Source organism: Sesamum indicum, linkage group LG10, assembly GCF_026168435.1.
Source record: "Sesamum indicum cultivar Baizhima isolate 11 linkage group LG10, ASM2616843v1, whole genome shotgun sequence".
NCBI classification, from domain to species: Eukaryota; Viridiplantae; Streptophyta; class Magnoliopsida; order Lamiales; family Pedaliaceae; genus Sesamum; species Sesamum indicum.
In genome coordinates this window covers 979,169-1,005,514 of record NC_142666.1, presented here as the reverse complement: position 1 = coordinate 1,005,514, position 26,346 = coordinate 979,169, and the positions used below count along the sequence as shown (strand labels likewise).

The 26,346-nt window shown below is 35.9% G+C and overlaps 4 protein-coding genes and 2 non-coding genes across 7 annotated transcripts; 3 read left to right on the top strand and 3 right to left on the bottom strand.

Annotated features, from left to right (window-relative positions):
* Positions 1 to 813: 813 nt before the first annotated feature.
* On the top strand, positions 814 to 5,757 carry LOC105172880 (proline-rich receptor-like protein kinase PERK15). 2 transcript variants are annotated; one of them, XM_011094478.3, is made up of 9 exons: positions 814 to 950; positions 1,398 to 2,055; positions 2,436 to 2,474; positions 3,179 to 3,703; positions 3,816 to 3,973; positions 4,227 to 4,303; positions 4,540 to 4,687; positions 4,782 to 4,943; positions 5,141 to 5,757. In XM_011094478.3, the coding sequence occupies exons 2-9, from the start codon at positions 1,485 to 1,487 to the stop codon at positions 5,372 to 5,374; spliced, it is 1,914 nt and encodes a 637-aa protein (XP_011092780.1). In that variant the 5' UTR covers positions 814 to 950; positions 1,398 to 1,484; the 3' UTR covers positions 5,375 to 5,757. The 2 variants fall into 2 exon arrangements, with proteins under 2 accessions (XP_011092780.1, XP_011092781.1); XM_011094479.3 differs by lacking the exon at positions 2,436 to 2,474.
* Positions 5,758 to 5,999: 242 nt separating this feature from the next.
* TRNAP-UGG (transfer RNA proline (anticodon UGG)) lies at positions 6,000 to 6,074 on the top strand. Its single transcript has one exon. It is a non-coding gene; the product is annotated as a tRNA-Pro (tRNA).
* Positions 6,075 to 7,914: 1,840 nt separating this feature from the next.
* Positions 7,915 to 17,179, top strand: LOC105172881 (coatomer subunit gamma-2). Its single transcript, XM_011094480.3, has 18 exons — positions 7,915 to 8,187; positions 8,975 to 9,072; positions 9,178 to 9,228; positions 10,300 to 10,413; positions 10,502 to 10,702; positions 10,783 to 10,884; positions 11,417 to 11,524; positions 11,627 to 11,860; positions 12,434 to 12,684; positions 12,822 to 12,993; positions 13,093 to 13,248; positions 13,335 to 13,385; positions 13,995 to 14,132; positions 15,050 to 15,253; positions 15,352 to 15,483; positions 15,573 to 15,746; positions 16,184 to 16,423; positions 16,773 to 17,179. The coding sequence occupies exons 1-18, from the start codon at positions 8,142 to 8,144 to the stop codon at positions 16,965 to 16,967; spliced, it is 2,667 nt and encodes an 888-aa protein (XP_011092782.1). The 5' UTR covers positions 7,915 to 8,141; the 3' UTR covers positions 16,968 to 17,179.
* Positions 17,180 to 17,623: 444 nt separating this feature from the next.
* Positions 17,624 to 19,965, bottom strand: LOC105172882 (guanine nucleotide-binding protein subunit beta). The gene is made up of 6 exons (XM_011094481.3): positions 19,695 to 19,965; positions 19,457 to 19,551; positions 18,643 to 19,067; positions 18,192 to 18,549; positions 17,964 to 18,077; positions 17,624 to 17,879 (listed from the first exon to the last, which is right to left on the bottom strand). Exons 1-6 carry the CDS (start codon positions 19,801 to 19,803, stop codon positions 17,841 to 17,843), a joined length of 1,140 nt encoding a protein of 379 aa, XP_011092783.1. The 5' UTR covers positions 19,804 to 19,965; the 3' UTR covers positions 17,624 to 17,840.
* A 52-nt stretch (positions 19,966 to 20,017) lies between these two features.
* TRNAE-UUC (transfer RNA glutamic acid (anticodon UUC)) lies at positions 20,018 to 20,089 on the bottom strand. The gene has a single exon. It is a non-coding gene; the product is annotated as a tRNA-Glu (tRNA).
* Positions 20,090 to 21,218: 1,129 nt separating this feature from the next.
* On the bottom strand, positions 21,219 to 25,429 carry LOC105172883 (cyclase-associated protein 1). The gene is made up of 10 exons (XM_011094482.3): positions 25,025 to 25,429; positions 24,063 to 24,231; positions 23,905 to 23,969; positions 23,073 to 23,361; positions 22,839 to 22,986; positions 22,648 to 22,757; positions 22,458 to 22,513; positions 22,291 to 22,347; positions 21,990 to 22,133; positions 21,219 to 21,677 (listed from the first exon to the last, which is right to left on the bottom strand). Exons 1-10 carry the CDS (start codon positions 25,301 to 25,303, stop codon positions 21,591 to 21,593), a joined length of 1,404 nt encoding a protein of 467 aa, XP_011092784.2. The 5' UTR covers positions 25,304 to 25,429; the 3' UTR covers positions 21,219 to 21,590.
* Between the last annotated feature and the right edge of the window lie 917 nt (positions 25,430 to 26,346).

The window sequence follows — 26,346 nt, the reverse complement described above, 5'->3', positions numbered from 1 at the left end:
AATCTGAATGAATTATAAAATTTATAAAGAAAAGAATTCTTAAATGTGGAATTAATAAATTATTTTCCAATCCTCTTTCCGAATTTTGTGGTGTTGGATTTTTTGAATGGTTATAATGTCTTCATATATAGTCTTGTAGTGTAATTATTCGAAAATATATCTTATATTTTTGGTCTTTCTTTTTCTTTTTAATTTTAACAAATTTAAATTTATTTATAGGTCCAAAATCATTGACACTTATTTGTTGCCTACTTTAATATATGTCAATGTCAATAAAACATTTTTGTCAAATATTTTCTTCTACAATAAATCATAGAAAAAATTAGAAATATAACTCTACTTATTTTAATTGGATTTTAATTTTATTTATTTAATATACATACATATATATTATATATTTGTACACACGACTTATATATTAAATAAAAATAAAATAAAATATGATTTAAAATAGAAAATTCAATTCTCCAATTAATTATTTTTCACTATATATATTTTATCGATTAAATAAGAATGGATCGAGGAGAATACAAGGTAGGATTCCTCCACCATAGCTTAAAAATGGCAACATTTTCGGTTGAAATATTGATGAAAATATTTAGCAGGAACACGAAAAAAGGGGGACGATAATGACATCTGTTAGGCCATTAATCTCAACGAGTTGGTCTAGTTAAGCATGACCGTTTACTCAATTCTTAAACATAATTGACCATATGTGGACGTCCCAAAAAAAGCAAAAATATCTACGGGGTTGTAATAAAATCAAATATTATTTCAATCCAAAAACAAAAAAGAAAAGAAAAAAACTAAAAATAGAAACCTCAGTTTAGTTTCCTTCTTTATAGGAGAATCATGGGATTAGGGCAATAGTTTCTTACGTTGAAACTATTATCATGCACTGTCTGTTTTTCCTCCTCATTTGAGAATCATCCCTGCCCTTTCTCCTAAAGGTATCATCATCATCTCCTCTTCTTCTCTCCTATTTTCTCCCTCATTTCCACCTCCCTCTTTGCTCCTGTATCATTACATATTTGTTGTGAGAGTACACACACTTATACATATATATATATATATAGTACAGTTTTTTAGCTATTTGAAAAGGAAAAAAAAAAAGGTTATTTATTATATTTGATTCATTTTTATATCGTTTTAAATTAATAATTATAAGAACGGAAAATATAGACGTATATACGTATGTATTGGGATCGTATTTGGATGCAGTTGGATTTTTTTTTATTTTAAATTGCTGGATGGATTTATATTTGAGTGTGTTGATGCATGTTGTATGATTGATGACTATTATTGTTATTTTTTTCATATGAAATGCATGGTAATTTGACTAATAACAGAAGGTAATTGAGGGGAGGTTGTTGAATGTTGTTACAACTTACGTGCAGGGTGATTTCTTGGGAGAGCGGCGGGGTGTTCGTGTATTGATTTGACAGTAGATCGATCGGGGTCGTATACATAGAGTATTGTCAAAAATGTCGTCGACGGATGGTTCTTTAGATTCTTCCTCTTCCTCGTCGGAATCTTCGCCGCCCCCGCCTTCCTCTACCTCGTCGGATTCTTCGCCGCCGCCGCCGCCTTCCTCGTCCGAGGCTTCACCAGTGCCGCCGGCGTCTGACGCATTGTCGGATGGTTCGTCGTCGACGCCTCCTTCACCTGACAGCTCATCAGATTCATCATCATCACCAGCTCCCAACTCACCATCACCAGATTCAGATTCCACACCTCCGCATTCAAAAAGCTCACCAGGGTCTAGCGACCACGACGGATCTTCAATATCACCACCAGCGTCGGAAAGGTCTGGCTCACATCATCATGGGGGTTCGGGCTCGACGCTGTCTCCGCCGGCTGATAAGGCGCTCCCTTCTGGGCGCCACAATGAACCGGCGATTAATAGCGATAAAGCTATTATAGCAGGAGCAGTCGCAGGGGTATTATTACTGCTCATAATTTTCATCGTTGCGTTGGTTTGCTGCATTAGAAGCAAGAAGCGCCGGCGTCAGCGTAATAATGGTTACTATGGAGACAACCCTCGTGGAAATCCAAGTACGTCACCCAATATCAAAATTCTTATTCAAATTATATTTTATCTGAAAAAAATTAATCACAAAATATGTGTTATCTTCATTCTCTAATTAAGAAATATTCTTATTTAAAATTGATCAAACCAAATAAATTATTTGATATTTTTTTTAATTGTATATCAATTATAGGATAAGTGTATTATACTTACATATAATTGATTCAAATTCGATCAAATTCAATTTTTATTAAAATTTTTCATTTGCTAAAAACAAACATAGAAAAAGAAACTACTCTATGTCCATGTGATTAATTTATATATTCATTTTTAGAGATTTCTTTATGAAAAAAGAAAGCATTGCTGATTTTCTTTTTTCAATTGATAATTGCTTTTTTATCCACAGACGGACCAAATGGGATGGGTGGTGGCGGCCAACCCCCAGGTGGGCATTTTTTTTATCGAGAGCATCATTTTTTTTTTATAAAATAATTAATATAATTAAAATTAAAGTAGTTGGTTAAAATTTTAAAGATAAATTAAAAGATTCTTTTAATATTTAAATACATTTTTAATTATGTAATTATAAATTTTTGATATTTTAATTCTATATCTTTTTTAATTTCTTGATTGAAGGACAAATTTTGTCAAAAAAATTTAAAATTGATGGAAAAGCGAAATATGCAAGCCAGCGTCATTTAAAATTTGAGGCTTTTGACCTTATTTGTTGTTTGTTGACATGATGTAGAGCTTTTGTCAGGAAAAAAAAAAATAACATGGTATAAGTTGTCACGTCGAATCTGGTAATATGAAATTGGAGGGAAATTTGCTAGCCAATTTTAGATTTTTGGGTTAAATGTTAAAAATGTATATAAATTTTTTTTACAATTCTGACAAAATAAAAGATTAAATTAATGCAAAAAATATATATAGTTACTGAACTAAAAATGCATTAAACCTTTTCTCAAAAAGTTTAGAATTTTACAATATTTTATTTTTCTACAAACTCTAGAACAGAAGATTTATCCAAGTTTTCAAACATTTTATAAAATTAGTTTAAAGAACTTATGATTTCATCCAAACACGTCCTAGGATTCTGCCGCTTCTGATTAAACTGAATAAAACAATGGAGGATGCGTTTTGATGCAGGTTACTACAACAACTGGCAGAACAATGGATACCCTGACGGCATGATGAAACTACCGCGGCCTCCTAGCAATGCTGGAGTGAGCTCCGAGCATGGCTGGATGGCAGGACCACCTCCACCTCCACCGATGATGAGCGGTGAGATGATGAGCTCCGGATTTTCTGGGCAGCATGGGCCTCCGATGCCGCCCCCACACCCAGCTATGGCCATCGGCTTCAACCAGAGCAACTTCACCTACAATGATTTGGCTATGGCAACTAGTAACTTCTCACAAGCAAACCTACTCGGGCAAGGAGGATTCGGATACGTTTACAAGGGAGTGCTGCACAATGGGAAAGAAGTTGCTGTGAAGAGCTTGAAAGCCAACAGCGGGCAGGGCGAGCGTGAGTTCCAAGCTGAGGTTGATATCATTAGTCGAGTTCATCATCGCCACTTGGTTTCCTTGGTTGGTTATTGCATTGCCGGATCTCAAAGGTTGTTAGTCTATGAGTTCGTGTCCAACGGAACCCTCGAGTATCACCTTTACGGTAATATTAAATTCTTACCAAAATCACGTCTGTTGTTCAAATAGACATTTTGAACTGAATTATGTAATGAACCTACTATTCTAATATCTCTCATTTACTATGTTTCATGTAGCAAAGGGTCGCCCACCTATGGATTGGCCTAGTAGGCTTAAAATTGCTTTGGGATCAGCCAAAGGATTTGCTTACCTTCATGAAGATTGTCATCCTCGCATTATCCACAGAGATATTAAAGCTGCTAATATTTTGCTTGATGAAAATTTTGAGGCGAAGGTAAAACACACATTTATAATCATTTTTCTTTTAATTTTATACTGATCACACGACAAATATATTATACATGACATATAATTAGTTTAGATTTGGTCAAACCCAATTCTGAATTAGAATTTACTATTCATACAATACAATGCACCATCCCTCTATCTCACATAGACAGAGTATAAAAAATAATTGTGTTGTTCTATTTTTCTTACTCTGAATTCATTCGAGTTTATTATATTCTAAAAAGTTACACTTATTGCAGGTGGCTGATTTTGGATTAGCTAAGCTTTCTTCGGACACCAACACCCATGTTTCGACTAGGATCATGGGGACATTTGGGTATGAACAACCAATATCTTTTTATTACTTGCAATTCTCACGGAATTAAACGAGGCATACTTAGTCAAATCAATTGCATTACATTCTAAACGAATGATCAATCACTGCGATAAATATAGCATGATTAATTTGATCTGATCAAATTTAAATAATGAACTTAGTTTAATTATTTTTTTAAAAAAATTAACGATCTGTCAAACGTAGGACAACTATTGATTAATCAACTTGGTATGCAGGTACTTGGCTCCCGAGTATGCATCAAGTGGGAAACTAACTGAGAAATCCGACGTATACTCATTCGGAATCGTGCTTTTGGAGCTTATAACCGGACGACGCCCTATTGATGTTAGCAGGGACGACGATGACGATACCTTAGTTGACTGGGTAAAAATCTTATTTTCTTTCCAAATTACATATCCTTAGAGGTGGTTAAAAATTAAATTTTGAGCAATCTCTTTTGATTAATACATGTGCACAGGCTAGGCCTATTTTGATGAGAGTTGTAGAGGGAGGAAGCTATGAAGAGTTAGTGGATCCAAAGCTAGAGAACAACTACGATCCCCAGGAGATGCTCCGTATGGTCACTTGTGCTGCCGCCTGTATTAGGCAATCTGCCAGGAGACGCCCTAAGATGAGCAAGGTATATATAATACGCGATTTATCACTTTTTTCTGAATTATGCCCCAAATTACACTACAAATATATTACACTTGGCATGTAATTAAATAAAATGCAGCTAAACCCAATTTTGGGTAGAATTTCCCATACTACCGCTACTCTTACTCAACATTAAAAGCCATAGCATGATCATGATGATGGTTGTTTGTGTATGTACAGATTGTGCGTGCCCTTGAGGGGGACGTCTCGCTAGACGATCTAAATGAGGGGACAAAGCCAGGGCATAGCGCAGTGCTGAGCACGAGCGGCAGCTCCCTTTCCGAATTGAACAAACTCAGGAAGGCCACTGGATTGTCCAGCCAAGAGTTCAGCAGCGGCGAGCATGGCCAAACGGGTGAATTTGTTAACAACAGCAGTGAACTTGGCCGGCCCAACCCCGCTAACCGCCCTTGAATATTCTTGAACCCAAAAAAAGAAAAATCACGTCCACGCTAGCAATAAAAAATGCAAATCATCATTATAATATATATGCCTACTTATCTAGGATGGTCGTCGTGAACATGATGATGAAATGCAAGTTATTTGTAGTTTCTACAGTTTTAAATAAAGTTTTGAACACATTATTGTATTTTTTTTTAATGATGTTTTCTTGGGGTTTGATTCTTACTCAATAAGTGAATAGTGTGTAATATGTTTTAGTTTGATGTGTTGGAGATTTTGGGAGGCATTGGGAAAATTTGTTTGGCTATATAGGAAATCGATTAATTATTAGGGTTTATGTTTTTATTGTAATTGAATCAGTGTACTTTAATTAACAATGGAAGTTATGCACTATGTACATTCTGAACATATATAAGTATGTACATATATACATTTGTATATGGAGTAAAGTATAACTGCATTTAGATATATCAGCCATTTCTGTTCATTTCCCACCATTGCATTTTCTTTCTTTCACGAACGAATCCATCTTATCAAACATCATTTTCCGAGCAAGGCATGAGCTACTCCCATCTAGCCAATCTTCGGTTTGAGTCTTCATCGATCGGGTGGATCTATATGCTCCGGGGTGGTGAGACGAGGTGTAGCGCAGTCTGGTCAGCGCATCTGTTTTGGGTACAGAGGGCCATAGGTTCGAATCCTGTCACCTTGATGTGGGGTCGGAGTCAGCCTCAAACGTAATCCAGCAAACCCCAATTCCACAAGGTAAGACGCCGGGATTACTATTATGTTTATGTTAGAGATGGTGTTAATCTAAATTTAGAAGAGCGGTTGTTGTGCTTTCTCTTTGTCCAGAAGACTAAGTAGTTGATGAGGTCTCATTTCCTGTCTACTAAAAGGCAACAAGCCTTGTTTGTTGCCAGTCTCGCATAACGAAGAAGGGACTTGTCTCATTGAATTTCTTAGTTACAGTTTTCTGTCTTGATTTTCATCTCCATTCTTTCTGAGAGAACTGGATCGACCGGGAAAGAAAGTCTCTTTTACACCGAATCCTCTCTGGGGAATGAGTTGGCCCGGTAGCTGTAGCAAAAGAAGAAAGCGTAGAGGCGAATGTTGTCGATACGAGTGAATAGGTAGGGCCCAAACCCAGGCTAAACTAAATACATCCACGGGTGAACCATCGTTGGAAAGTCTTTATAATATTAAAGAAGATCTGGACCGCCCCCTACTACTGCTGTGCAGCCTTTCCTCGGGTTCGTAGAGTCGTGTTTCCCGTTTACCCACAACGGAGGAGCCGCCCCCACCAGGCAGGCGGCCACGGGTCATAACGCACTCTTTGCACAACAAATCCAATTTGAAGTACAGAAGGGTTTGAAGCAAAGGCAGATTAGAGTCAGAAAGGTTGATAAATTTGAATTTGAAAAAATGATTTTGAATTATTCATATAAGAAGAATTTAAAATTTAGTGTACATTGTATTAATACACCCTAAGGATAGGTCAAAATACCCAAATACCCCACATCTTTTATCCAATTACAACAACACCCCGTGAGAGGTGTTGGTGTAATGTTTACAATGGCGTTTGTATAAGCTTTTTCTCTAAATAGGGGGTGAAGTTGTATTTATAATTATAATATCATGGGGTGTAGTTGTAATTTTATAAATTAGAATGAATTCCTATGAATTTATTTAATTTTTTTTTAAAAAAAGAAGGTTATACCATTTTTAAAGTATCCACCCCATATCAATTATCCTTCTAAAGTATTAAATCCTTAAAAGAAAACCCTGATTTTTAATTTTTAAGTTTGAAAAGTCCATTTTACCATTACCAAAATTATTTTGTGAAAAATAAATAAGTAAATAAATAAATAAAATTTTAAAATATCAAAACTATTATTTGTCAAAGCTTTGTCTAATTCTAATTTTAGTTGTTCATCGAACTCTTTTTATTTTTATAATCTAAAGTAATTGGAGCTCATTTTATTTTAGTTTCACTTATTTGTCAAATTAAATTAAAAATAAATTTATACATGCATATAATTACCATATATATAAATATGTATTAATTTTATATTTTTTATTAGTTCATCCGACCTTTTAGTTTTATTAATTGGATAATTTTTTAAGTAAATATATATATATATATATATATGTATGTATAAATTTATTTTTAATTTTATTTGACAAACAATTGAAACTAAACTAAAATGAGCTTCAAGTATTTTAGAATTATGAAAATAAAAAGAGCTTGATAAATAAATGAAATTAGAATTAGAAAAAATTTCGACATAGGGTGATTTTGCCTTTGAGAAATCTCTTTAAAAAAAATTCAGAAAATAATTTTTGTAAGAGCACAATGGACTTTTTTATACTTCAAATTAAAAAATTGGGGGGTTTTTTAAAAGTTTTAATACTTTAATGGGTAATTGATACGGGTAGTAATTATATTTAATCCAAAAAAAAAAAAAAGAAATATGAGGTGATTTCCGGTTCAATTACCTTATATACTCCTCCGGTCCGCCCCACTTGACCGTTTAGTCGCCCGATAGTTATTAACCCAATAAGAAAGTTCAGTTGTGCGTAGTGTGTCTGGGGAGAAGGGAAGGAGAGAGATCCGCACTCCCACTCTACTCGTTCCTGCGCGTAAATATATAAGTACATAGAACAATACTGTTTTCGGAGATCTGCTAATTCTCCTCGTCTACACTTATATTTAGATAGACGCAACAATTAATTTTATCAGTGTGTTTTTAGTGGAAACGTAACAGATCTCTGCACAATGGCGCAGCCGCTTGTGAAGAAAGACGATGATCGTGATGACGAAGGTGCATTTCTGGAATTCCATTCATTCGTACTTCAATTTCCTATTTTTTTTGGAATTTTCGTGTCGAATCGTCCGATTGATTTGATCATAGTTCCTGTCTACGTTTCGTTTCTTTCGTAATTTAAGTTCAGCTTCAGATCTGCGGTTGTGTTTGAATTCGGAATTAGGGGAAGGAATGGTGTTTGATGAATTAGAATGGTGGGGAATCTGATACAGTTGTTCCATCACCGTTGTGTGATTCTTAGTTAGGCTTCCTCATGGCTGGAATTATGTGGTTTTTGCCACTGTTTAGTGTGGCGAACATATCAGATTTTGCATGTAAATCATTTAATTGTGTGAATTAATCATTCCAGTTCTGATTTTCTGTATAGTTTTACCAAATTTAATTATGATTTAGATCTGCAGTTTTTTGTATATCAGAATCAGAGATTAATGATGGACAATGAATTAGCATAGTGGAGAGCATGATATGTTGATCAATTGGAGAATGGGATGTGATTCTTATTTGGGTTCTTTCTACTGCTGTATTTGATTTGGTTGATTTTGCCACTTTTAACGGAGTGCATCATAGGGAGCTCGTTGTTTTTTGATAGAATATGATTGTGAGATTGGAATAAAGTTGTGGCATATATACGATTGATTGATTGGACTTCAATTATGCTGGATCATTCTGATAGGTTTAGATCTGCGTGACATTTACTTTGTTATAGTTATTTAAATGATAGATACAATCTATTATCAGGTGTATTGTTATTGATATTTTGATGTCGAACTTGTCAAACTTGCAGTGGATTACTCTCCATTTTTGGGGATTGAGAAGGGTGCAGTATTGCAAGAAGCTAGGGTTTTTAATGACCCTCAGTTGGATACCAGGAGATGCTCGCAGGTACTTGCACTTGTTATTATGTAAATTGCATTTGGTCACTTTTATTTATGCTCTTTTCTGTTTGCTATCAAGATATAATATGCAGGTTTTATTCCTCTTTGGCAGGTCATCACAAAGCTTCTATATCTTCTGAATCAGGGTGAAACACTCACAAAGGTCAAATTATGAAGCTATTGCAGTCATCTCTCTCTCTCTCCCTCTCTCCGTATGTATATATATATAGATAGATAGATAGATAGATATAAAGATGCAGATACATATGTCATGCCCACACACAGGTCTTGTCCATGCATAGATTGACACACTTCCGGAGTTTCCAGACATATACAAAGACCAACTGGAATGTAATGCAATTTTAGAACAATGTGGTATCACCCATGGCAGCAGGTTGATGTGAAGATAACTTGTTTAGCTTAGATGCACATGTGCAGACAACATCACATGTGCAGATGACTTGCTAAGTCTTATAGGCATATTCAAAACAGTACCCATTTAACATGATTATACTGACGAAGCTTCATGATGCAACCCATTGCCTTGAACTCTAAGCTGTTTAGTTTACTTCCAGGTTTTTTAGCAGACACCAATGGTTTGTAGCATTCAGATAACAGTACCAGGAGGTTTTATCTTTGTTAGTAGTTGTTTTATTACACAGGCATTCTTCTTTTAAATAGGTGAACTCTATTTGGCTTTCCAGTTATTTTCTTATTGCATTTTATCCCTGCAATGTAATTGACTAAATATGGTCAAGTTTTGGGAAGTCAAACTTGAAACAAAAGAAAGCTTATTTGGAAACTTTGTCAACTACTTCTTTATAGTGATAGTCATTGAACAATGTAGATAGTCCGGGCCTTCCAGGCCTTCCATAGCTTTTTCATTCTGCCTGGAAGGCATTGGAAGTTGTCTGCGAGTCCTGATAGAAGACCCTGTCCCTGCCTTATGAACATCGATTTGCTCTCAAGTAGCTGAACTTAGGAACTCAAAACGGAAAAAAGACCACTATTTGAACAACCTTTATCTATGTTCACATGATTATTCTTTTTCTGACAATTTCCTAGTCAGCCTATTTGTTTATGGGCAGATGATACTTCCATTGTTTCTGAATTCCCATAATTGATGTTGTATGGCAAAGCGACTATCCTTGTTGGTTTTCCTTCTCCATCTGTTTAACGTGACATAGTTATTTTATTTAAGATATTTCTCAACTCCTTTCAATCTAATTTCTAGGTTGAAGCTACAGAAGTATTTTTTGCTGTCACCAAGCTGTTTCAGTCTAAAGACATTGGTTTGAGAAGGATGGTTTATCTAATGATAAAGGAGCTTTCTCCCTCTGCAGATGAGGTAACCGCCATATGTTTCCTTTCTTTTGTTATTAGGTGCTTTTCTGACACTTCTTTGTTACCTCTCTTTTATTTTCTTGGCATTAAAGGTTATCATTGTCACAAGCTCCTTAATGAAGGACATGAATAGCCGCACTGATATGTATCGAGCAAATGCTATCCGTGTGCTCTGTCGAATTACTGATGGAACACTTTTGACACAAATTGAGAGATACCTAAAGCAAGCTATTGTAGACAAAAGTCCAGTGGTTGCAAGTGCTGCCCTCGTGAGCGGTATTCATCTTTTACAGGTACTATTAGATTTTCGGGAGTTGTACAACTCTATGTATTTTTAGTTCTTTCAGAGTTCACACACATGATTATTTTACAGACGAACCCGGAGATAGTCAAAAGATGGAGTAATGAAGTACAAGAAGCTGTTCAATCTCGGGCTGCACTTGTACAGTTCCATGCCCTTGCGCTGCTCCACCAGGTGACAAGTTTGGTGTTTAATAGTATGTGATAGGAGAGTTGTTTCACTGTTACAAATTATCCTCCAGTCCCCACTTAGGTTCTATCCTTTTGCTTATGGTGTTGTTTGTTTTGTTTTGAACAAAAGCTGGAATATGATTCCTTACCCTGAGTCCGGTTTCGAATTCTAAAAAAATTTGAGGAATTACTTCTTGGTGTTATTATTTGAGAGCTGCAGCCATTATGAGAATTTCAAAATAATTGTATGAATTCTTTTTGTTTCCCCAAGTATGCGTGCTATTTCTATTCCCCAACAAAGCCCTTATAGGAGAATGCCAACATCTGCAAATTGTTTATTTGCAATAATTTCCTTGAAATAAATTTTTAGGACATTTCTTTTCTGTTTATTTGTCAATTTTTTAATGTGAACAATGTGTAATGTAGCTCATTAAAATATAAATTGGTTCATATTTGGCATTATTATGTAGCATTCATGTGGAGAAGGCCGTGCCCTTGTTTTGATTGGATGACATGTTATGCGTCTGAATTTGCAGATACGACAAAATGATCGGTTAGCTGTTAACAAGTTGGTTACCAGCTTGACTAAGGGTAGTATTCGTTCTCCTTTGGCTCAATGCCTTCTGATTCGCTACACCAGTCAGGTGTGTTTTTGTACAAATGTGACGGAGTTGTAAAGTGACCCTCACTTTTGATTTCTTTCACATGCTAATAGTACATTCTTTTTTTCCTTATTGAGCTAATAGGTTATTAGGGAGTCAGGTGTTAATCCCCAAACTGGAGATCGCCCATTTTATGACTATCTTGAGGGTTGTCTCCGTCACAAAGCAGAAATGGTTATCTACGAAGCAGCTAAGGCAATCACAGAACTAAGCAATGTGACTGCCCGGGAGTTGACTCCTGCCATCACTGTTTTACAGCTTTTCTTAAGTTCTTCTAAGCCTGTCCTGAGGTTTGCTGCTGTCCGTACTTTGAATAAGGTTGGTGTTCCTATGCAGATTATGTGTTATCTTCTCAATGGATGATTGATTTTTTGTTACTGTACAATGGCATGCTTTTTTTCCCCCCTCATTTAGTGTTATGTCTTCATTCTGGAGGTTGTTCTTAAGAGGACTCTAGGAAGGAAATATTTCATGTATTATGATGTAGCATGGACATGAATAAAGCCAGCATAGTAGCTACTTTGGTTATTTGATCCGGATATTACTCCTCATGCTGTCTGATGTAAGCATTTATCCTTTGCTAACTTTGGCCTTTCTAAGTTTGTTTCAGCATTCATGTTGACTCACAATAAATTAGAATTTTTATCATGAAAATATGCATCAATAATGTTACATGCTCGAGAAAAAATCTGCTCTTAGATCCTACTATGAGTATAACAGAAGTACTTGTTGTCTCTACAGTGATATAAAGGTTAATGTTTGATCACTTAAGTGAAGAAAGTTTCAAGTTTTCACTTGCATAGTCCTGTTGTTTAGGTTTCTTGCTGCAAGTCTTCTTCACCATACAGGTTCACTTACTTTTCATTTGTTTCAAACTTAAAATGCATGCAGGTGGCTATGACACATCCCATGGCCGTGACAAATTGTAACATAGACATGGAAAGCCTGATCTCCGACCAGAATAGAAGTATAGCAACTCTTGCCATTACCACACTGCTGAAAACAGGAAATGAATCTAGTGTTGATCGATTGATGAAACAGATCACAAACTTCATGTCTGATATTGCTGATGAGTTCAAGATTGTTGTGGTGGAAGCTATAAGATCGTTGTGTCTGAAGTTTCCACTGAAGTACAGATCTCTGTGAGTGATTGTAGAGTTTCCATGTGAACAAAACATTGATGACTTTTATGTTTCATTATTCTGACACTGATGTTTCCTTTGTTTTGTTTTTAGTTTTTAAATATTTGGAATGGCCTAATCTTCTGCGTTTCTGGTAGGATGAATTTCTTAAGCAATATCTTGAGAGAAGAGGGTGGATTCGAGTACAAAAAGGCAATTGTCGATTCAATTGTGATCTTAATTAGAGATATCCCCGATGCCAAAGAAAGTGGACTGCTGCACCTATGTGAATTCATTGAGGATTGCGAATTCACGTATCTTTCCACCCAGGTTAACCTTTACCTTATTTCAACCATTCCTTTTCTTCTAGGCTAATCGTCTTTGGTGCTTGCTAGTTGGAGCGTTATTCAATAATTTTGTTTCTTTTAGATACTTCACTTTCTTGGAAATGAGGGTCCTAAGACCTCAGATCCCAGTAAATATATCCGGTATATCTACAACCGAGTGATACTTGAGAATGCTACTGTCCGTGCCAGCGCTGTCAGCACTCTAGCAAAATTCGGTGCTCTGGTTGATCCACTGAAAGTAAGACTCAGCTGTCTTTATTGACTTTATAGTTTAAGAATATTAAGTTATTGGCTAGAAGAAATCATTTGCCATCTTTTCCGCAGCCTCGCATATTTGTTTTGCTGAGACGTTGCCTTTTCGACAATGATGATGAGGTCAGTTTTATGCCCCAATGAAGTTTGTGACTAGCTGTAGTGCTTCTTGTAGTAAACTTATTTCAATATGTCTTCTCAGTATTCCGCAACTTATAAAATGTAGAACTGTAGCCTTCATAGATTGAATGAGATTTAAGATTGTCCACTGGTTGTAAATTTAATGAAAAAAGCAGTATCCAAGTTTTATGATAGTTTTTTTGTTTCATTCTCCATCAATTAGATGGTATATGTGAGTTGCTGCTGTCCACATGATGGGATATGTTCCTCCAAAACTTGTTCCACTATTCCTATTCAGTTCAGTTTGACTCTGCTGTCATTTCCATTGTTCTTGTATTTCTCAATGTAAAGTTGGAAATTCTTTTTCTGTCTGATGATTTTAATTGCGTTGAGGCTGGAATCACTGCCTTGTTCGACTTTGTGGAGATTGTAAGCACATGTTACTTTTCAATCAGCTACGGAATAATGAGACATGTAGTTGGAAGGCAGGCCTAATAATCATACTCTTCTAGACAGTTTGACATCTTTGGGGCTTCTTGCAAATAATGCTTTTTATGATGATATCATTTTGCTTCATGAAACTTATGTACAAGCATGTGATCCTATTTTTAGGTTCGGGATAGGGCTACACTGTATTTGAACACTCTTGGAGATGGTTCAGTCACTGAAACTGACAAAGCTGTGAAGGAATTTTTGTTTGGGTCGCTTGATATACCACTGACAAATCTTGAGACTAGTTTGAAAAACTATGTAAGTTCTCGTACTACTTCAATGCTTTTCTGAGGTTTGGATTATATTTGTCTTTGTATTTTATGGTTAATTACGAAGACTAACCTTGGGAGTGTTTAATTACAAATTATACCCTTCCCCGTTTAAAATTACAATCACTCCAATTTAGAGCATCTTACATGGGACCCCCTTCTAGTAGAGTTTTGGTTGGAAAATGATGATGTCATCAGAAACACTAATCGACTTTTCCAATTTATCCTTAGTAATTTCTCAAGCTTGAAGGGCTTTTTGGTTATGAATTAAAATTTGTAGTTTTTTTGTAATTGCACTAGTCGGGTGGCAAATATATTCTTATGTTGTTCTATTTTTCATCTCTTCATATAGCCATAATCTTATGTGGAAAATAACAACGTATTCATCTACTTACATCACCATAATAAAATGAAGTTATATCAGGATTAGAGTTATAATATGTTAAAATTAATCTATCTTGTGCTTTTATTGTGACTAAATCTTGTAATATAGCTTCTATGTTAATTCGTAATAATTTCACAAAATAATGTATGGAAACCTTATTTACTCTGGACCAATATAATGTTATCTTTTTTGTTGATTTCAAATTTTTAATCAATTGTAAATATTATATGAATGAACATATTTTTGAAACTGGAATTTAACATAGAACAAGTAGACGGATAGTAATAACAATGATTACATCGTTATATAATCAGAACCTTACAGTACCTCCCTTTTAGGATTAGATAAAAACAATTACACCCCTGTACTTTTTCAAAAAAATAGAAGAGGTAGGTTTAAGGTATATATTTGAAAGGCGTTTTATGTAAATATTGTAAATTTAGTGGCGGGAGGCAATTGTAATTAACCATATATTATCAGATGGCTTTACCCATGATTTCTTTTTGGTACATTTGGAACAGTTACGGGATCCCGCAGAAGAGCCTTTTGATTTATATTCCGTACCCAAAGAGGTTAAATCTCAGTCTTTTGCTGAGAAGAAAGCTCCAAGCAAAAAGCCTACTGGTTTGAGTGCTCAACCTGCTGCCCCCACTTCTGCACCTGATGCTTATGAGAGGCTTCTCTCCTCTATACCTGAATTTGCAAGTTTTGGAAAGCTTTTCAAGGTTTATGGACGTATTTTCAAACTGTCAATTCCTGCATGGTCCATTCTTCTATTAATGATAACTGAAGGACTCAGTGAATTTTCATTGCTCATGATCAGTCATCAGCACCGGTGGAGCTTACAGAAGCAGAAACGGAGTATGCAGTAAATGTTGTCAAGCACATATTTGACCGCCATGTGGTGTTTCAGTACAATTGCACGAATACAATACCAGAACAGTGCCTTGAAAATGTAACAACCATATCTTTTAGTACTTTGTTTCATTTTTTTTACCTTAGTTCGAGGATCTTTCTATTTAGTTGTTATCTTCCTGTGCCTAGGTCACCGTTATAGTTGATGCTTCTGAAGCTGAGGAGTTTGCTGAAGTAGGAACCAAACCTTTAAAATCTCTTCCATATGATACACCGGCCCAAACATTTGTGGCATTTGAGAAACCTGAAGGCGTCCCTGCAGTTGGGAAATTCTCAAACGTGTTGAGATTTACAGTTAAAGAGGTATATGTCCCCTAATTTGGTTCTATCGAGGGAACCAATTTTAATTCATCTTACTCTTAGATGAATCAACATGCATCACCATGTACCTTAAAAAATTTGGCACAGCATCAGGAGAACAATGTGTAAGCGTCAACCCATTGTATGATATTTGAAATGCATTTAGCTGCTTCTGCTTGCATTAGCATTAGGACATTTTTGTTTTGTTAATGATGTGCAATTTGCAGAATGCTCCATTCCTTGGACCTCGCAAAGATAGTTTTGGAGAAATAAGAAATAGTCACAGATGACTTAGATGATGACAGGAGATATATTCTTGTGTTACTATAATTTATCTGATTATTTTGCATGTGTGGCTGAGTTACAGAATATGTTGCTGGCCTTGTTTCCATATGATAGTAGTCTTTTGTTCCTTGATTGTTCATACCCGGTTTGATTAGGTTGATCCCTCTACTGGTGAGGCTGAAGACGATGGTGTGGAAGATGAATACCAGCTCGAGGATTTTGAAGTTGTTGCTGCAGATTATATTCTTAAACTTGGGGTCTCTAACTTTAAGAATGCCTGGGAAAACATGGACCCTGCTTCTGAGCGTGTAGACGAATATGGTCTCGGGCCTAGAGAAAGCCTTGCAGAAGCAGTGAATGCAGTCATCATTCTTCTCGGCATGCACCCTTGTGAGGTCGGTGGTTTACTGCCTAGTACTTTCTACTACATAATTACACTCTCCTTTGTTGTTGAAACCGGGGATTATAGTCATAACTGTGAACAATTTCTAAACTACTAATTTCTTGAATAAATGGAGGTTACAGCTTTAGCTGTTAAAGATTCATATCCATTAACATGTTTTACTGAAAGACTTGAACAGTGCATCTGACTTCTCGCCCAGGGTTCACTTTGTAATGATTAATTTATAATGCTATTCTTGTTGTAACTCAGTTGTGTTACTATGATTGTCTTCTTGTTTTTTTTGTGGGCTTTTGAACGATAGCTGAAGAGTAGAATTGCTTAAATTCCCTTTTGTTTTCCAGGGTACGGAGGTGGTCCCCAGCAACTCAAGGTCACATACATGTTTGTTATCTGGTGTCTACATAGGCAACGTAAAGGTGCTGGTCCGTTTGTCATTCGGGATTGATGGGACAAAAGAGGTGGCAATGAAGTTAGCTGTGAGATCCGAGGATGAGAGTGTTAGTGAAGCGATTCATGAAATAGTTGCTAGTGGGTAGTCTTCTTATCCCCCATTTTTGTATTTCTTGGCGAGGGAACTGCCTTTTTGATAGATTAATTCGGTCTTACAAGTTACAATGCACTATGATTTTGTTGCGTAATTGAGTTGAGAGCTGTACGGTGGACGATAGATCTTGGATGGCTTTGGCTTTCCGTTGGCCTGGCCAGTGAATTTGGCTGGCTGGGGATATTCATATATTTTTTTGATTAATTTCCCTTGAATAATGAATTACATCTGGTGACCTTATTTTAATCTGGACGTACGGGAAAATTATAAATTAAGAGCATATTCCTCTTGGTTTCCTCAATTGGTAATATGGGGAATCTGCTGACGGGTTTATACATCGCGTATACGTCACTTGAATATGCTCTCCCTATTAATGTCCTATTGGTCTAATTACCAAAAAGGGAGAAATAGGTATATTTTTCTTTAAGAGAGAAAGGTATTGGTTTTTATGTTAAATAGTAAGGTTGGCGCTTTATATTAGAGTCTCTGTCTGGGCAAATGATTGCTGTGGTTAAGTGTTGCGGAAGTTTTCAGATTTCTTTTTCCAAGTAATTCTGTATCCAAGGAACATATTTGAAGGATTTGTTTTGGTTTAATGTCGACAATCATCATCATCATCATGTGAAAAAGGAAAAGGTTAGAAAGTAGTTTTTAGCGGAATTGAGTCAAAATCTTTCATAAATATAATTCAGCTAAGGAAGCTGTCTTTTAACTACGACAGAGATTTCAACAACAAAAAATATATATACAGTTATTAGAGTACTACGTATCCACAACTGGGACACTAGACTACTCTTGAAAAAGAGATCATGGAAAAGCCCATTCGCCAGAGAAATCGGAATTGAACAATCGCAGTCTCCACAACTCATGTCACTGTTGTTCTATGCCCTCCAAAAGCCCAAATCTGTCAGGTGGTGAAATTCTTGATAAGTCTAAAGATCCGATTTTTCACCTTCACCGTAAAAGGTTATCATAAATCGCAACTAACCTTGAGGCTTGTGTCCCAACTACCTGTACACAAGGCGCTTCCATCACCGGACAGTCCCAAACAGCTGATCCGACCATCATGAGAATTTTGAAGAGATCCCAAGTTCAAGACCACCTGTTGACGAGGAATTTGCGTTGAAACGTAAGCCAGGCATCATACATGAACACATTCATCACAGTGGAGGGACGATACAATTTGAAGCAGCACTCAGGAAAGAATACCATATACCTTTGCCAATAGAGTGTCCCATACATAGCAATCACCATTGGTGTACCCAGCAAAGAGGAGTCGACCAGAGATTGAAAATGCAATTGAGGTAACATGAGGAACCCCATTTTCACCATAAGGTCGACTGTATTCTTGTAGCTGATGCCCGGTCCGAATGTCAAATAGTCTACAAGTTCCATCATCAGAACCTGTTCCAAATCTATTCCCATCTGGAAAGAACCTCACAGTATTAACATCTCCTTCATGACCATGAAAAGTTCGAACAGCTCGACTGGCAACACGAGTATCCCACAGACGCACAGTTGTATCGCAAGAGCTAGACACAAACATTCTGGAGTTTGATCCATTGATGGAAACACTGAAACCCAATACAAACATGGAAGCTAAGAAAGCTGCAGAGATCATCTTAAGATAGACGTTTGTAAACACACTAAAATGATACGTAACATACCTTAGAACATCACCAGTATGCCCTGATTGAAACTCACCTCCAAACACAGACGTTCTTAGCCCAGTAGTTATATCCCATAAAACACACGTCTGGTCACCTGAAGCTGTAATCAAATGTGTCTCTTCATCGGGAACATATTGACATGAGGACACATAACCCTTATGCCCAGTGAGCATTCTTGATACTGGCAGATTCCCATCTTTGTTGTTCGGAGAATTCAGGTTAAAAATGGAGCAAACACTATCTAGGCCGCCACAGGCAACAGATTGCCCACCAGGAGAGAAGGCACAAGTCATGACCCATGCACAAGGTAGCTTGATTGCATGAGTCTTTTGGCTTGTGAGAGCATTCCATACAATCAATCTGCCATCTTGGGATGCACTCACAATACGATTCTTTTCAGGCGTCCAGTCCAGTGAATAGACCTAAAAGATTCATTTGATCTAAGAAAGTGAAGGAATTCCGATACGTATCTCTTTGAGCACACAAGTTGCGGTTATGCTATGAACATGACCAGATTCAAGTTCTATCAGCAATTAGCCCAAACAAGGGATAAACAGGTTATGATGCAAGCAGTCAGAATTATGCAAATGGATCATTACAAAGTAGATAGACTCAAAAGCATTACACAGGAAATACTAATAATGCAAGAGCATATCCAAAAGAATCATTAATCAATTGCCCTCAACAAGAACCGAAAACAAACAACCTGCAGAAATAATAAACATACGCGTATTCATAGAAAAAGAAAAACTGCGGCATTGACAATTTTAAAAGAAAATCAACCAAAAAAAAACAAAAGGAAAAAGGTTACCTTGCCGGTGTGCCCCTGCAGTGTCCGACAACAAACGAGATCAGTGGGGCCAAAAGTCACCGGAGTCTTACCCTGCGAACGCGCGTAACCCGCAACTGCCAAAAGCATTACAAGCATAAACATACTCCAAACACAAACAGATCTAAGGACACAATCAAAACCACCTAAATTCAACTAAACAATCAGAAACCAACGAGTCAAACTAAAATAAAAAGAAGAAGAAGCAAAGAGTTGGAACCATCGGTGTCGAGAAGAAGAAGACGCTTCTGCTTCAGTTTATCTTTGAGACCATTGAGGGTCTCAGTTGCAGCCGTATGCCGCTCTTTCAGTTCTGCAAGAACTGACATCTTCTTTTTCCCCAAAATCAATTGGGCAAAAAGTAAGAAAGAAGACTTAACCGTTGAGCTTCATTTGAACCCTAATTTTGGTGATGCAAATCACTGATAGTGATACATTATGAAGCTCTAATCATGACATGATCTCAACAAAAAGAAAAAAGCTGACAATGCGCTTCCGTTGTATCCCTATTTACAGAAAACAGAATAGTTAAAAATTAAAAAATTCCGTTGCCGGGAATCGAACCCGGGTCTCCTGGGTGAAAGCCAGACATCCTAACCGCTGGACGACAACGGAATTGATGTTTATGTTTCTCTATTCAAACAACTTACATGAAAAATGCATTCCATTTCAGCAAAAACTATTTCAAGTATATTTCATTACTCTTAATATAAAAAAATATATCAAATTAAATATAATCATACATTCTTTTCTTTTTTTATCAACACTTTTTATGCATCAATTCACTTTTATCTCACAATCTATCACATTTTGAAATAAAAATCTCATTTTTTCCTCACTGAAATGTTGATAAGATAAGTGCCCAAACAATCACAACCTCATTGAATGTTGACATTGCAGTTTGAGGTGACGCAATTGCCAAGCTGGATAACTCATAATACTTTTCACCCAAAAGCTTATAAGATGATACAAAATATTTTATAATTTTTTAAAAAAAATCTATAAGCTTAAAAATAATATACTAGGAATCTATAAACTCTTTTGAAAAATTAAGAAATTTCTAATTTAGTTTTATGATTTTAAAAAATTTATCATTTCCAAAATAAACTCCATCATACTATTTTCTTCAAACACTTAAAAAAATATGCATTTTTAAAATAAGATTCTATACTTTATATATCTTATAAAATTTTATGAACTTATAAGATTTTTGAAATAAGTTTAGATAAGCATCCTTTGATCTGCCTTCCTAAATATTTAAGTTCACTCAAACTCAGAGCCGTATAGCATGATTAATTTTCCATTGTTCGTTTACATCTGCATTCTTGAGCATTATCTTGTAAGAATTTCATATTCTCCTGAAATCCAGTGACTAAATTTTTGTTAAATTTATAGGTGTGAGAAACGAGCACGTGTATGAATTCCATTTGTTATATAGGTATTTTGTAGATATTAATATATAGTATAGTATTAGTTTTACTTTGTAAAAAGCCAATATGATATGATCATGTCCTTTTTACTAAGCCATGATGAAGTTTAAAATGGTGGTCTGAGAAGTGTATTTCAGTAGATTAGGCTGCAAAATACATTGGAAATGGTCATTTTCAATGAAATTGGGCTGAAAACAAATACGTTTCCAAAATCTAAAATAGTGTAAAAGTGAAAATTGACTTTTGAAAATAAAAACAAATGCTCATAAATCTCTTGATTGATCTGACCAGAAAGAAACTTGCGTCAGTAGATCTGAATAAGATATCAAGTGGTAACATCTCTATTTCTCATTGACAATTAATATGTCATTTTACATGTGAGAATGCTCAAAGTCGTCCAAGAAAACTGAGATTTAGTGAACTATTTTCCCAGCCAAAATCTGTGACAATTTTACTGGAAACAAAACCGCATCAAAATTCAGTTCTCAAACAAACGGAACGGCTAGACTCACTCGTAATAACAAATAGTTCATAAGCTAGTAGGAATAGGTCAAAATTTGCATGTTCTCAATAATAAATAAATCAATGAAGAAGTTGAGAAAAAGAGCCTCAACCATTCCAAAAAGTAAAAGTTCTATAATGGGGAATAGCCTTAACGGTATCTGATGCTTATTAGATCTCTCCATTTAGCCTCCAGAGTGTGAAACTGGAGTTGTCACAAATTGGCCATCCTTGTAGACGTGAGCATACTGCTGTGGCAAAGAATGCTCTCCCTGTAAATATTAGCATAACGGTGTAAGATAATAGCCCTCCCCTCCTACTCGTTTGTTTTCTTTCACAAGGGGCTGATCGTATAATCTGTGATCTAATGCTTTGACATGCATAAAGTAAACATTAACATCGCTTGGTTTAAGATTATCGGGCTACTCAGGTGGTTTAATTGGCATATCGTCAAACATTACTCAGATTAAGACATTAATATCCTCTTTTTGGCAAAAATATTGATATTCCTAATGAGATGTAAGAAATATTTTAGAATATGATTGCTTTGTAACAAGCAGCAAAATAAAAGATATGAAACATACCCAATCACCATCAGATTCAGATGCAGGTACTAATACATTGACTTCACTTGACTTTGCTGTTGTTATCGAAGCCTCTAAAGAATCTTTGCTCAAGTACAACTGGCAACCTGCTGTATTGTCTACTGAAATTGTAGGAGCCGATCCCTACAAGGCAGATTTTGCAAAGAAAAAGCGGTATGTTTAAAATCAATGTCGCCTCAGCCGTATCGTATTCTTGATGGCTGTGGAATGTTTTAAGAGCAACCCCAGCTTAAATATGAAAAAGGAGACCTTCAAAATAAGAGAACAATATCATCATTACCTGGCATTGCACCTCAACGGAATTACAATTGACAATCTCACAAGCTGCAACAACATCCTAGCCCCCACATATCAGAAAATTTCAAGTGAGCTTACTGTATATACATATATATGGCTTTTAAAAATCCAGATAACTGATTCCTCGTTTAAAAGAAGTTCCAAACTAACCTTGAATACCACCCCCATCTTAGTGCACTTGTCCACTGTAATGTTGTTCACTTTCCCTGCATATACTTATTGTCACCTTAAGATTTTTCAAGACTTGTGGTGAGAGAACACAATCAAAATGACAGCTTATAGCTGGTGCCACACATAAGTGCCTAGTGCCAAAAAGAAGCATTCGAGTAACTGAGCACACCTTGGATCTGAAGAACAGAATTCTTGCAACCAAATATATATATTGACTGCTTCGCATCACAATCAGCAATTGATAAATCATTTCGCCCAATTTGATTCTCAACCACCCATCTGATACAAGGGAAACTTTATGAGAAAGGAAATAAACCTAGCATCATACCGGATGTTAATATAAGCATAAATGTCACTTACTTACGACCCATTTCAAGCTCCAGTTTTGGAGGTCCTGTCTTGGAGACTCTAGGTGAATTAGCATGACTTTCTTTCTCAGAAAGACTAACGACACTAGTTCTGTCTGCCCGGTTCTTGGTCTTCATATCAGCAGTGACCTTCCTCAGACCTTGAAGAATATGCAATTAAAGAGACGATAAATTCATCAGATCAAATAAACGTAAAAAGGGGGAAAATAGAAGAGGAGATAATTACCTGAAGTAACTGATTTTCCTGAATTAATTTCTTGGAAAACAGCAGCCATCCCTTCTTTTGGACGGGATGATGAAGCTGTTTCAGAACTGAGTAGTGAAGCAGGTGGAGCCGATGGAGGAGTAGGAGCTTTTGCTGGGGCAGGTGCAATTGTCTTGCCTGTGGCGCTCCATACAGGGCCCAATGGATAGTGACTCTTCACATAATCCCTCAAGCCTGGTATATAAAGCTCCTTCAAAGCCGTTACCCACTCAACATGATTTGCATCTTTGTTTTTGAACTCCACAAGAATCTAGAAAAATAAATGAGAAACATTTGAGAACATCCACACTTGATTTCCCGTTGACACACACCCATATATATATACACATGATGACATGCTAAATTTCCTTGCATTTTCTCTCTCCAAATTTTAGGAGAATGATTGGACCACCAAAGTAAATTACAGAACAATAGTATGTAAAAACAATAGCAGGATAATATTTTCAGACTAAGAACGCTAAAAATATTTATCCACCCCCTACAAGCCAGGGCTATTCCTACCAATAATCCGAATGTCTCAGTTACACCTAGAGAAAATGGAAACTACATAACTTCATCTCTCACTTAGTTCCTCCACTCATAGGTACCAAGTAATTCCCTCTTCCCAGAAGTTTCTATCAAACAGAGTCCCTCGTCATTTCATCACCTCAATTGTTAGCAAAAAGATGAATGAATAGTTAAAAAGTTCCTTTCATTTCTTCCAATATCTTTTGTTGCCTTCTATTTTCATTTCTTTTACTGGTTGAAAAGGAGAGTGATTTGATGTTAGAGAGGTGAAGAGTCAGAATGTTACCTTGTTACTGTAAAACTCGGCCGTGTGCCAACTTTCTTCAACATGCGCAGTAGGCATGCTCATACCTAAATGACGAATAGATTAACATCAAACAAGAAAGAGAAGACAAGGAGCTAATTGAACACTCAATGGCACAAATGTATCTAAGTTTATCCTACCACAATTTTTTCCAGTATATGCAATCCATGCCAGAGCTGAAAGACTATCGGCACCTGTCTTCAGGTGGTGGAAAAAATCAGATCGCTTTCCCTCCGTCAATGCAGAAGCTTCTGCAGTCACCTCATTCAATGGCTTAAGGAATTCAACCAAACCTGCCATGTCAGGTTTCTGTACAGTTGGCAGAAGCTAATTCAGTATCAGCAGACATTAGATCATTTCGCATGCAGAGCAATAGCATTAAGCTGCTGCCTTGTAGAATTTCCTATCTAGTGGCAACATGGCTCAGTAGATATATTTTAAAAAGTACAGTGGTATATTACTATCTTTTTTTATAAGGGTAATTTGCGTATTTGCAATATGACAGGGGAGTAAATTCCTATTCACCTGTTAGAAATTATACCATTTAGATGTCAGAGGATCAAATATAACATGTTCTTTTAAGAACCAGTTTCGCAGCATGATCAGGATACTATACAAATCACACATAAGAAGCCACATATTCTACCCCTTCCATAACCAGATATTTTCTGCAAAGGAAGGATTAGAACTCTTAATTCAGAAGATGAAAAATCGACATATCCTATTATAGAAGAAGCTTCATGGTGATCTCCCGGCTTCACGTTCTTTCATGCTAAAACATGCATCATCGAAAAGAAACGGCATACTCACATAGCCTAACTCATAAGAATGAGCTATTAACGATTTCATCCAATAGTCACCTAAAGTTAACTATTCAAAGTCTATCAATCTCATAATGTGAAGCATTGATGCCGCAGGCATCGATCACATTACACATACTTCTCCCCTAATAGCAATAACTCAAATTCCTAACAAAATAATGAATCCGAAATGTCAGTAATAAAAGTTTGGATTCCATAGGTGTTTTATGCATTACTCGGTAACAGATAAACTCAATGGTGTGTGTGTATATATATATATATATATAAAAGAAGCAGTTAACCTGAGTATGTTTGATCTTAACAAGAAGCTCCTTCTGGACCCGAAACGCTTTCTCAATTATCTTGGAAATATCCAAAACGTGTCCACCAATCTTTTCTGCAGCGCTCACAACTCTATTGACGCACTGCGAAATGAGATCACCAAACGCCACGATCGACGGATCCATCGTAGAGGCATCTCCAGCGGCATCCGCCACACCTACCTGGCGGAAACCCCCGGCGGACATCGCCTCCAACCGCGTCACCGCGGATTCCAACCTCGTTATCAGATTCTCATCCATAATTAGCTCCCCTGATCAACTCACTGTGTATGCGTAATGGATCTGGATATATGTTGTGTCAGGTGTGCGTGTGTGTATGCATGTGTAAGCTTTTCGTTTGTATTCTTTTGGGGAGTTCTCTTGGGGAAAAGGTTAATGAATTGAAGGGACAGTAGTGAATACTTCTCTTGCTTTTTTTTTTTTTTTCCTTTTAGAATTACACTGCCCTCCCAATATTTTCTGTTATATATTTTTACGATAGTTTGAAAAATTATATTTAATATTTTTATAATAAATATATTATTTTATTGATTAAAATTTATTACATTTGTTAATATTAGTAAAAATATTGAATGAAAATATATATTTATCATAATTGATTTATTATTGAACTATTATAATTCAAATAAATCTTTTTTATACCGTATTATCCTTAGACATTTTCACACCCCAATACGTTTATATCTTCATTCTTATATGGTATTTTAGTCACAAAAAAAAAAAGAAATTTGATTGACCTGCTATAATTGAATAAAAAGTCAATTTATGGTAAATATGAATTTGCATTCAATTTTTTTTTTGTTAATATCAATAAATTCGATAAATCCTAACTAATAGATAGATTTATTTGTTGGATATTAGGGGTAAAATACGATTTACCTCTCTGTGTTAATGAAAAAGTGCAAAAAAGCTCTTGAGAAAAAATAAAGTGCAATTTATTGCATCATTTTTAATGTATAGGGAAGTAAATTGTACTTTATTTTTTCACAGTGACTTTTTTGCACTTTTCTATTAACAAAGAAGGATAAATTATATTTAATCCGTGATATTACATGTAATTATTCAAATTACAGGATGCGTATGTATAATTACATCAAACTTTATGAAATTGTAGCGTAATTCTCCCTATTTATTTATGCTTTTCTTTTACCCTCCCCCCATTTGTTTCTATATCATGATTTTGTAAAACATTCTTGGAAAATATTTATTTCTATAAGTATAAAGGTGGCAATTTCAGTACTTAATGAATTTATTTTGGCACTTTTGTTATGTAATATTAAAAA

Bases quoted from the DNA above. Each gene is read 5' to 3' on its own strand.
- LOC105172880 (XM_011094478.3), top strand. From the start codon at position 1,485: ATGTCGTCGACGGATGGTTCTTTAGATTCTTCCTCTTCCTCGTCGGAA. The intron at 3,974-4,226 runs GTAAAACACACA...CACTTATTGCAG, and splicing joins ATGAAAATTTTGAGGCGAAG to GTGGCTGATTTTGGATTAGC. The intron at 4,688-4,781 runs GTAAAAATCTTA...ACATGTGCACAG, and splicing joins ACGATACCTTAGTTGACTGG to GCTAGGCCTATTTTGATGAG.
- LOC105172881 (XM_011094480.3), top strand. From the start codon at position 8,142: ATGGCGCAGCCGCTTGTGAAGAAAGACGATGATCGTGATGACGAAG. The intron at 11,525-11,626 runs GTGTGTTTTTGT...TTGAGCTAATAG, and splicing joins TGATTCGCTACACCAGTCAG to GTTATTAGGGAGTCAGGTGT. The intron at 15,254-15,351 runs GTTTATGGACGT...GCTCATGATCAG, and splicing joins GTTTTGGAAAGCTTTTCAAG to TCATCAGCACCGGTGGAGCT.
- LOC105172882 (XM_011094481.3), bottom strand. From the start codon at position 19,803: ATGTCAGTTCTTGCAGAACTGAAAGAGCGGCATACGGCTGCAACTGAG. The intron at 18,550-18,642 runs GTATGTTACGTA...ATTGGGTTTCAG, and splicing joins CATACTGGTGATGTTCTAAG to TGTTTCCATCAATGGATCAA. The intron at 17,880-17,963 runs GTTAGTTGCGAT...ACCACCTGACAG, and splicing joins GTTGGGACACAAGCCTCAAG to ATTTGGGCTTTTGGAGGGCA.
- LOC105172883 (XM_011094482.3), bottom strand. From the start codon at position 25,303: ATGGATGAGAATCTGATAACGAGGTTGGAATCCGCGGTGACGCGGTTG. The intron at 22,758-22,838 runs GTAAGTGACATT...CCCTTGTATCAG, and splicing joins GAGCTTGAAATGGGTCGTAA to ATGGGTGGTTGAGAATCAAA. The intron at 22,134-22,290 runs GTAATGATGATA...TCTGCCTTGTAG, and splicing joins CCGTTGAGGTGCAATGCCAG to GGATCGGCTCCTACAATTTC.